Source organism: Leucoraja erinacea, chromosome 18 (genome assembly GCF_028641065.1).
Source record: "Leucoraja erinacea ecotype New England chromosome 18, Leri_hhj_1, whole genome shotgun sequence".
Taxonomy (NCBI): Eukaryota; Metazoa; Chordata; class Chondrichthyes; order Rajiformes; family Rajidae; genus Leucoraja; species Leucoraja erinaceus.
The window spans coordinates 23,663,076-23,674,189 of record NC_073394.1 but is presented as its reverse complement, the minus strand read 5'-3'; the positions used below and the strand labels follow the sequence as shown (position 1 = coordinate 23,674,189).

Genomic DNA, 11,114 nt, shown 5'->3' with positions numbered 1-11,114 from the left:
GACTAAGATAATAGTCATAAAACAAAGGTCAGGCCAGTAAAGTCAAATGGCCTTCCATGTCCCAATCTTTTATCAGGTTATAAAATTGCTTCAACCAAGGAGAAAGGCCACTCACCCCATCCAACCTTTCATAGTTTTTACTAGCATCATCCAGTTATTCCCATCCCCTCTTTCCCTGTAATCCTTCAAGTATTTGTACACTAGATTTTTGAAAGTGTATACGAAACTAGATGCTGGAATTCCTGAGCAAAAAAAAACATATATTGGAGGAACTCAGTGGGTCAGGCATCATTTGTGAAGGAAATGGACAGATGATGTTTCAGACCAATGTTTTTTTTACTGCTTTTGGTGCTCTCAATGTGGCCTGTACGATCTCTGATTCAACCTGAATATCCTTTCCCACTAGTTTTAAACATAATTGCCAGTGAAGCTAGAGGGAAAAAACCTATATTTAAAAAATAAAATTAAAAATTGCATTTTCATGTATTTGTAGATTGGGCCAGGTCTGTCTCTTGCAGCAAAATCCAGGGACAGCTGTTATCAGGCAGAGAATGATGGAAAGGTCCTTCCATCAGCCGGGGTCGTGTCCGATCCACCTCTACCCCATTGCAGACATTTGACTTCATCTCTGGAACTGATGCACTACAATACCTAGAACTATATTCTGTATCTTCCCCTTTGCACAACCTATTTTAATTGATTTGATTGTATTCAAATATTATCTGATTGGATAGCATTAAAAACAAAGCTTTTCACTGAAACAAAACAAAACAAATCAAATCTTATGATGTCTGAATCTGACCTGACCAAGTCCACAAATCCTGGATGAGAATTCCAAAGATTCATTACCTTTTTCTTATCTCTGTCATGAATGGCCTCCCTCTTATTTTGAAATTCATCCATGATTCTGGACATTCCATCAATTCTGTATCACAGATTCTAAGAATTATGTATATTTCGATTTATGTTGCACTAAATGTTCATACTGCTATCCATTTATTGTATAGTGTTGTTTATTGTATAGTTGTTTGTTGTATTGCCAGGTTAATGTATGAGCTGTAGCAAATAATAATTTAAATATTCTATTCTCAGCTCATATGACAATTAGATGGTTTTGACTTAATTTGGGTTTGTGATCAATTTTCTCTTTTGTATGCAGCTGCACGGAGTTCAATTCAAATGGCCACCTCCAGTCGGTATTTACAAAGTAAGTCTCAGGGACAAGATCGGTTTGATTACTTGCAAACTCTTGTTACTGAATTTCAAGATACTGACAGTCAAGGTAAGTGTAGGATGGTGATCCTTGTGAATTATGAAATATTTCATGTTCATATAAGTTATAGGAGCAGAATTAGGCTATTTTGCCATTCAATCATAGCTCCCCATAACCCCTGACACTCTTTTTAAATTGCCTTTGGTGTGTTAGAGTAGTACAGCATGGAAATGAGCCCTTCAGCTCACCTCAATCATGCTAGCCTTTTTGTACATCTACAGTAATCTTATTTGTCCACATTAAGACTATTTCCATCTCTACCATGCCAATCTAAATGTCTTTTAAATGTGGTAATTGTATCTGATTCCATCACTTCCTCCGGCATTGCATTCCAGACAACTGTGTGAAAAAAAAACTTACCCATAGGGCCACAATTAAATCTTCTACCTCTCACTTTTAAATTATGCCTTTTGTTCTTGAAACTCCTACCATGCGGAAAAGATTCCGACTTTCTACGTTATCTATACCTCTTATAAATTTGATAAACCTTGATCAGGTCATCCCTCAGCGTTCCCTGCTCCAGTGGAAAACAAGCCCAGCCTAATTTCACTCTCTTGCTCCATAATTAACGTCCTATCCTAGTAAATGCTAGAGTAACTCAGAGGGACAGGCAGCATCTCTGGAGAGAAGGAATGGGTGATGTTTCGGGTTCAAACTGAAGCAGGGTCTCGACCTGAAACGCCATCCATTCCTTCTCTCCAGAGATGCTGCCTGTCCTGCTGAGTTACTCCAACATTTTGTGTCTATCTTTGGTTGAAACCAGCATCTGCAGTTCTTCCTACACCCTCCGTAACATCCCCACGAATTTCCTTTTTACTTTCTTAAGCAAAATCATATGCTACCTATCGTGTGTCAAACAGAACTGCATTCAATACTTCAGCATTGTTTATCTAGTTTCAAACTATTTAATCACATTTCTCAGTCTACCTTGCTTAAATCACTCCAGTTCTCTATGTGACTGGCATTACTTAAACTCAAGACTCTAGTTTCTGATTAAATTATGTTACTCATCAACTGAATGCGCAATTCTTCTATCTTGTGGTAACTTTTCCCTCAGGGATCTGTTATTATTAAATTGCAAACGCGCCTTGGATAGTTACTATCTGTCCCAAATTATTCTGTGAAACCATCCTCAAGTATTTTTGTCAATTTGATTTCCCCAGTCCATATGAATATTAAAGTCTCCCATCATTATATTATCTCTGCTAGAAATTCTATTTTTGTGTTTAATTTTATCTCCAACAGTACAGCTTTAAGGAGTCATGTAAACAATTCCCTGTTTTTTATCTCTTTTTATCGCTTGTCTCCACCCATACTAATTTTACTTCCTGTTCTTCTGGGGCAAAATTATTTGTCATCCTTTATTGTAGACACTAAGAACTGCAGATGTTGGCTTACCGAACAAGACACAAAGTATGGGAATGGGAAAGGGCGTAGACTAGTCATCTGTTTTGCTGAACACTTGCACTCGGTCCACTAAGGCTATTTGGATCTCCCGATTGCTAACCTTCTTAACACCTCTTCCCATTCCCATACTGACCATTCTGCCCCGTGCCCAAATGAGGCCACACGCCATACTGACCATTCTGCCCTGGGCCTCCTCCATTGCCCAAATGAAGCCACATGCAAACTGGAGGAACAGCACCTCATTCCACTTGGGTAGCTTACAACCCTTCGATATAAACACTGAATTCTCCAATTTTAGGTAAACAAGCCCCAACCTAACCACACACCTCCGTTTCCCCCTCTCGTTCATGTTTCCCAACTGGATGTAGACTAATTTCTCCCTTTCCCCCCCCCCCCCCCCCCCCCCCAATTCTACCCCCTCGCACCCCACCCCCTCCCCTGCCCACTTCCATCATTATTCCTTGATCTGGCTTAACATTTCACCTCTTCTTTCCTTATCTCTCATTTTTTTAATTTTCATCTCTAGCCTTTGTCCAACCATCTGCCAATCAAATCACTCCCCCCCCCCCCCCCCCTTCATTTTATCTATCAATCGCTTGCCTGGCTTTGTCCTGCCCCACCTCTCTTCCAGATTTCCCCCTGCTATAATCAATCTGAAGAAAGATCCCAACCTGAAATGTCACCTATCCATGTTCTCCAGACATGCTTTTTGTCCCACTGAGTTACTCCAGTATTTTGTGTCTACCTTCGGTGTAAACCAGCATCTGCAGTTCCTTCGTACCTGTAAGTGTCACTGGAACATTGAACCATAGACACTTGATAAGATTATGATCCATGTAGAATGGGATATAAAGCAGTACCTTAAGGAATTTTCACTAAGAAAGCATTGTTGAGGTTTTTTTTACAGAATACTGTTCCTTGTTTAATAATATGTTAATCACTTAATACTCACAAAGAAACCAATTGAAGGATGGCTTTATATATCAAATGTGCATTCATGCTCAGTGTTTTATTGTTAACTTCTCAGATTCAAAGGAGCAAGTTCTGGCAAACCTGGCTAATTTTGCATATGATCCCAGTAACTATCAGTATCTTCGACAGTTGCAAGTCATTGATCTGTTTCTGGACATGCTTACAGAAGAAAATGAAAGATTTGTAGAATTTGGAATCGGTAAGAAAAGAAATGTTTGTTATTAGCAATGTCACTGCCTGTACTGTAGTCGGATTATATTGATCCTGCAAATGTTGTACATTCCAGGCTAACCTGTTAGAGCAGCACATACTTTTATTCATACTTTCTTAGAGATTTAACGACAAACATTTGTATATTGGGAAAAATACCACACTGCACGTATTGCAATGAAATGTCGTTTTTTTTTATATCCACCTATTTATTTGATGTTCAATGATGTAGGTCATGGTTGGGTTTTCTGTGTTGTAGATCATAGTTATATGGCACGGAAACATGCCCTTCGGCCCTATCTACACTAGTCTCACCTGCCCATGTTTGGCCCATATCCCTCTAAACCTTTCCTATCAATTTACCTGTCCAATTGTCTTCTTGTTATAGTATCTGCCTCAACTACCCCTCTGCCAGCTCATTCCATTAACCCAGCAACATCCGATGATTGCGATATTTAACAGATACTCCGACCTGTCCCTTTAATTTCACTGCTCAAGAACTGACCCAGAGATCGATTATAAACTACTTATTGTACATTGGAAGGACCAGGAAGCGAGCGGGCAAGATCATCCCTGACCCCTCTCACCCTGGCCACAAACGCTTTGAATCACTTCCCTTTGGAAGGCGACTCCGGACTGTCAAAGCTGCCACAGCCAGACATAACAGTTTTTATCCACGAGTAGTTGCTCTACTCAACAGCCAAAAATCTGTAGCCTCCTTTTGATCTGGTATTTTGTTGGTTCACATGGTTGATCAATGGTGTTTTATCATTAATGTTTTATTATTATTAATGTTTAGTGTTTTCTGTGTAATTCGTAACTGTCACTGTATGTCATGTTGTTACTTGTGGGCGGAGCACCAAGGCAAATTCCTTGAAATTCCTCACAAACTCCCTGCTAGACCCTCTGCAGTTTGCATATCGGGCCAATAGATCTGTGAATGATGCAGTCAACCTGGGCCTGCACTTCATCGTACAGCATCTAGACCGCCAGGGGACCTATGCGAGGATCCTGTTTGTTGATTTTAGCTCTGCATTCAACACCATTGTGCCAGAGCTACTACACTCCAAACTTTCCGGGTTGGCTGTGCCTGAACCCCTCTGTCGGTGGATCACCTGCTTCCAGACAGACAGGAAGCAGCATGTTTGGCTGGGAAAGCACATCTCGGACCCGCAAACGCTCAGCATAGGAGCACCACAAGGCTGCGTACTCTCTCCTCTCCTCTACTCTCTCTACACCAACGACTGCACCTTCACAGACACCTCTGTCAAGCTTCTCAAGTTTGCGGACGACACAACCCGGATTGGACTGATCCAGGATGGAGATGAATCTGCCTACAGACAGGAAGTGTCACAGCTGGCGTCCTGGTGCCGTTGCAACAACCTAGAGCTCAATACTCTTAAGACACTGGAATTGATTGTAGACTTTAGGAGAGCTCCCCCTCTCCTCGCCCCACTCACCATCAACAACACCACAGTCACATCTGTGGAGTCTTTTAAGTTCCTGGGAACCATCATCTCCAAGGACCTTAAATGGGGGTCTACCATCGACTCCACAATCAAAAAGGCACAACAGAGGATGTACATCCTATGGCAGCTGAGGAAGCACAATCTGCCACAGGCAATGATGGTCCAATTCTACACGGCCATCGTAGAGACTGTTCTCACCTTTTCCATCATGGTCTGGTTTGGTTCAGCCACCAAGCACGACACCTGGAGGCTGCAGCGAATCGTCCGATCAGCAGAGAAGGTTATTGGCTGCAACCTTCCCTCCATTGATGAACTGTACACTGCAAGGGCCAGGAAGCGAGCGGGCAAGATCATCTCTGACCCCTCTCACCCTGGCCACAAACTCTTTGAATCACTTCCATCTGGAAGGCGACTCTGGATTGTCAAAGCTGCCACAGCCAGACATAAAAACAGTTATCCACGAGTAGTTACTCTACCCAAAAGCCCAAAATCTGTAGCCTCCCTTTGATCTGGTATTTTGTTGGTTCACATGCTTGATCAATGGTGTTTTATCTTTAATGTTTTATTATTAATAATGTTTAGTTTTTTCTGAGTCATTCGTAACTGTCACTGTATGTCATGTTGTTACTTGTGGGCGGGGCACCAAGGCAAATTCCTTGTATGTTAATATTTGGCCAATAAAATTACTTACTTACATTTTGTTATTGAAGAGGGATGCATATAACTCAGAGGACAGATTTAACAGACAGGTACTTGACATTGACGTCCTTCAAAGACAGTGGATGACCCTTAATAGAATCCACACATGGGCATCTGCTCCACAAAAGATTGATTACCCAACATGTTACGGTGGCCCTGAGTTCCAAATCATGAAATATGTCATATCGATCTGCAGGAGGCTTGTTGTGAATCAACTTTAAATCTCAGGAGGCAGTTGAGCGGTGACTCAAGTGTAGGGCAATTCTTGTCATATGAACGTAGAAGATTATTACTGGGAAAAAAATTCTAGATGGTATGGGTCTTATAACTGTCCCGATCAATTTGTTTTCAAGACTCGTTTACTAAACTGCATTAATGGCAATGTAAAATGATTGGTTGTCAGTTTGCAAGCCTTGGAGTGTGATAGCCACTCTTTCTAAAAGACAATTTGTATCGTTCAGTCTCTAGATTTTCTTGTGGAGCCATGAATGTGTGTTTAGTAAGTCATATTATTGTCCTCACAATGTTAATTTGGTGGCAAGGTTTTCTAATGTACAGTGCCCTCCATAATGTTTGGGACAAAGACCCATCATTTATTTATTTGCCTCTGTACTCCACAATTTGAGATTTGTAATAGAAAAAAATCACATGTGGTTAAAGTGCACATAGTCAGATTTTAATAAGGGCCATTTTTATGCATTTTGATTTCACCATGTAGAAATCACAGCAGTGTTTATACTGGTGATGTGCATGAATCACAGACTTCAAGCAGTCATTGCATGCAAAGGATATGCAAAAAAATACTAAACATGACTACTTTCATTTTCATGACATTGCTGTTGGGGCACGGTGGGGCACCCCCATTTCAAGGCACCATAATGTTTGGGACACAGCAATATCATGAAAATGAAAGTAGTCATGTTTAGTATTTTTTTGCATATCCTTTGCATGCAATGACTGCTTGAAGTCTGTGATTCATGCACATCACCAGTTGCTGGGTGGTTTCTCTGATTATTCTCTGCCAGGCCTGTCAGACGATAGACACCCATTACACAATCATGTGCCCCCTCCTAGGCGGTTAAAATCCCACGAGTTTCCTGACCAGCGTCACCCCATTGGAAACAACACCAACTGAAGCTCGCTTCCAGATGTGGAAGAACAGACTGTCCCTAATTCCACCAAGATGGGCATACTAGCAGCAGAGCGCTTACCACCAGGTGCTGATGAACAAACACTGGAGATGTCTCAACCGACTGTGAACCGGGATCGGGGAGTCAAGGGTGACAATGCACAAATGGGACTACATCGAAGGTACAACAACCTGTGACTGTGGTACACAGACCCAGACAATGCTACACCTAATGCTAATAATCCATGGACTATTGCAGACCTTGCACACTCCAATAGCGCAACGATGTGTTAAGCAGTTGCGAGCCACTATATAGCATAAGGACCTGAAAGAAGAAACCAGGCCTGTATTGCAGCCATCTTTAGCTTATCCTTTTGTGGGGGCTAGTCTCCTTCAGTCTTCTCTTCAGCATATAAAAGGCATGCTCAATTGGGTTCAGATCGGGTGATTGACTTGGCCATTCAAGAATTGACCATATATTAGTTAGCTTTGAAAAACTCCTTTGTTGCTTTAGCAGTATGTTTGGGATCATTGTCTTGCTGTAGAATGAACCGCTGGCCAATGAGATTTGAGGAATTTGTTTGAATTTGAGCAAATAGGATATGTCTGCACACTTCAGAATTCATTTGTGATTAGTAAGCTCACCAGTGCACTCTTTCTTCTTAATGATGCTCCAAACAGTTGATCTTGGTAAGCCTAAGGTGCCCTGAAATCGGGGGTGACTATGTATAAACACAGCTGTAATTTCTACATGGTGAAACCAAAATGTATAAAAGTGGCCTTTATTAAAATCTGACAATGTGCACTTTAACCAGATGTGATTTTTTTCTATTTCAAATCTCAAATTGTGGAGTACAGAGGCAACTAAATAAATTATGGGTCTTTGTCCTAAACATTATGGAGGGCACTGTATGTCCCATTTTTTTTTAAATGAGAAGGGAGTTATGGAACATTTGACAATTAAATTCATATTTAATGAGGGTTGGCATTCATTGTATACTTACCCATAATTGTTGTATATTATTCCCTTATTTTCATAGACCCTAGATTTGATAATATTTTCATTTTCCCTCAGGTGGCCTCTGTAACTTGTGTCTAGAGAAACAGAACAAAGAATATATTTTACAGAACAATGGAGTTCAGGCAGTGCTGGACTGCTTATCCAGCTCTAATGAAGACACTGTGCTATCTGCAATTACCACATTAATGTACCTGACGACACCTTTGTCCCAACAAGAAATTACAGCAGTGCCAGTTATTCAGTGTATGCTACGCTTTTCTCTGTCCAAAAACAAACGTTTGAGTAACTTAGCAAATCTGTTTCTCGAAGACATCTGCTCCGCAGATGATGTAGAAAAAGCCAGAAATGTGCAGAATCACACAGCTCTCGGAATACCACTTCCAAAAGAATAGGCTCAGAAAATTCTGCAACTTCTAGGAAGGACTACACAGGCTTGTCATAGTCTGAAGCAATGCCATCACAAAAATAGCACATGGTTTCTTTGCTCCATCTGAATTGCTCTGTGTTTCAGTTGTTTGTGGTTCAATGTCCTGCTATAGATGCCATTACTGTTAAAAATTATATGGAGGGACTTATTCCTCTTGTTGATGGATATAAAGATTCCATAACATTATTTTGAAAAAGGGCAGGTGAGTTTTCTTCTACAATAATTATAATGATAAATAAAAATAAAATCATTATAGTATAATATGTCAATATAATATAATAATTAAATCACTTCAAGTGATCATTATACTATGATTTGTGGAAGTTTGTGTTCACTAATTGGCTGTCACATTTTCTAAATTTATAACAGTGACTATTTCAGGATATTCTTCAATGAGACCTGTGAAAAGGATTTGAAATGTGATTCATAAATGCCTTTATTACAATAAGAATGCTCCATTATCTTTCATTAATAAATTGTAAACTTATTATATTTCCACATCCTCCACATGATGTTGATGTTGCATAGTTTGCATGAGCAGGCAGATTTAGGCTGACAGTGTGCATTCTATCATGCTGAAGGTGTCATCCTTCAGCTGAGATATGCAAACTTGATTCTATTCCAGAGATTTCTCCCAGTGTCTTATTTTAAACCACAGTCTTGACAAAGAATATACATATTAAAAATGTTTGGAAACATGAGAGCATGACTGCAGATGCTGAAATCTTGAGCAAAAAACAAACTGCTAGAGGAACTCAGTGGTCAGGCAAAATCTGTGCAAGGAAATTGACAAGCAACCTTTCTTCTAACTAATAGAGTAGAGAGGAGACAGCTGGTAGAAAGAGGGGAAGAGATGGGGCAAGAGCCTACAAATGATGTGGGTCTAGGTGTGAAAGGGGTTGATTGTCAGATAAGTAGGGGAGAGTGGTGAGAAGGGTGGCGATAGTAACCAAGGCTGGAGATTTAGAAGACAAAAGAGATTAGAGGGTAGGTAGAAGGGAAGAGGGGGGTGGATGAAAAATGGAGTAAGGAGGAATGGGAGGAGAGGAAAGGAACTAGGTGATGAGGTAGTGGAAAAGTGTGCACGGTTTGGGGGAAGGGAAGTTATGGGTGGAGAAAGGGTTCACCTGCAATTGGATAATTCAATGTTGATGCTGTTATACATCTTCCAGTTCCACCATTTCTGCTTCTGCAGAGACCACTCTTTCCATGATCCCTTGGTTCACTCGTCTCTTCTTCTTCTTCTTCTTCTTCTTTGGAGTTTTACGGCAGCCGGCATCCGCAATGTTGCATTGCTGCCACCTTCTGGCTTCATTCCACAGTACTCATGTCTGTATATTAGATCCTTTTTATAAGCCCAGAGGCCCTCAAGAAATCAAACAACAACTTTATTCCTTTTCCTTTCCCTCCACACTCTAGAATGTTCTTTACTGATATTTCTGTCAATTCAATTTTCCTAATTTCAATGATCATAAATCCTCTTTCTGTCTCATATATCCTACATGCAACTAGGGCATGCTGAACTGTTTCTGGTTGATGGCATTCCTCACACAGCCCAGTAGGGTGTTTTCCCAATATTTGTAATGTGCTGTTCAGGTGAGTGTGTCCTATCCTCAATCTTGTTAATACTATCTGTTCCCTCCTGTTCCCCCCTCTTCTTGCTGTAATGCCCACTCTGTTTTGTAGCGAATAGAGGTGTCTCCCCTTTGTCTCCTGTTCCCAGTATTGTTGCCACTCCTGATTTATTTTCTTCCACACAATATGTTTTCCTTCAGATTTGGATAGTTGTAAGTTTACCTCTATGTTTCTTTTTTTTTTACAGCCTCCTTTGCCAATTTATCCACCTTTTCATTCCCTAGAACACCAATGTGTGCTGGGACCCACAACAAAGTCGCGTCACTGCCCCTCCTTGTCACTTGGCTTAATAGTAGCAGAATTTCATAAACTAAGTCAGGCCGCCTATGGGATGCACCAGACCCAATACTCTGAATTGCAGATAATGAGTCGCTACATATAACTACTTTACATGGTTGCACCTGTTCCATCCACCGAACTGCCATCAAAATAGCGTACAGTTCCACTGTATATACTGTCAAATAGTTGTTTGTTCTTTTGTAAAGCTCAACATTCATCCCCTGGACTAACACAGCTGTCCCTGTTGTTTCAGCTACTGGATCCTTTGATCCATTTCACTCATCTTTCCCACCCTTCCTGCTCCTTATCTCCCATCTCCTCTCCACTGACTCATCTGTCAATCAAAATTCCGCACCTGGATCCACCTATCAGCTCTTGCCCGATAATTGCCCCTCATCACTTTCTACCAGCTATCTCCTCTCCACTCCATCAGCGTGACAAAGAGTCCCCACTTGAAACGTTTCTCCAACTTTATATAATGCAAAATTGTGCTGCGTGACCTGGTGCGGCTGTATTTGGTGTGTATTGGTGACAGAGTATACACCGTAATCTGCTATCTCGTTTAAGGACACAAGAGTGCTGGAGTAACTCAA

At 40.9% G+C, this 11,114-nt stretch overlaps 1 protein-coding gene across 3 annotated transcripts in view; it reads left to right on the top strand.

Moving 5' to 3' along the window:
- Positions 1-9,293, top strand: part of armc7 (armadillo repeat containing 7) — a 40,311-nt gene extending 31,018 nt beyond the window's left edge. For 2 of the 3 annotated variants that reach the window (XM_055649606.1, XM_055649605.1), the window contains 3 exons: positions 1,160-1,207; positions 3,708-3,851; positions 8,235-9,293. In XM_055649606.1, the coding sequence (XP_055505581.1) occupies positions 1,180-1,207; positions 3,708-3,851; positions 8,235-8,572 (510 nt within the window). In that variant the 5' untranslated portion in view covers positions 1,160-1,179 and the 3' untranslated portion in view covers positions 8,573-9,293. Of the gene's footprint in view, positions 1-1,159; positions 1,283-3,707; positions 3,852-8,234 lie in introns of all 3 variants that reach the window. The other variant, XM_055649604.1, reaches the window with a different exon arrangement.
- Positions 9,294-11,114: the final 1,821 nt, after the last annotated feature.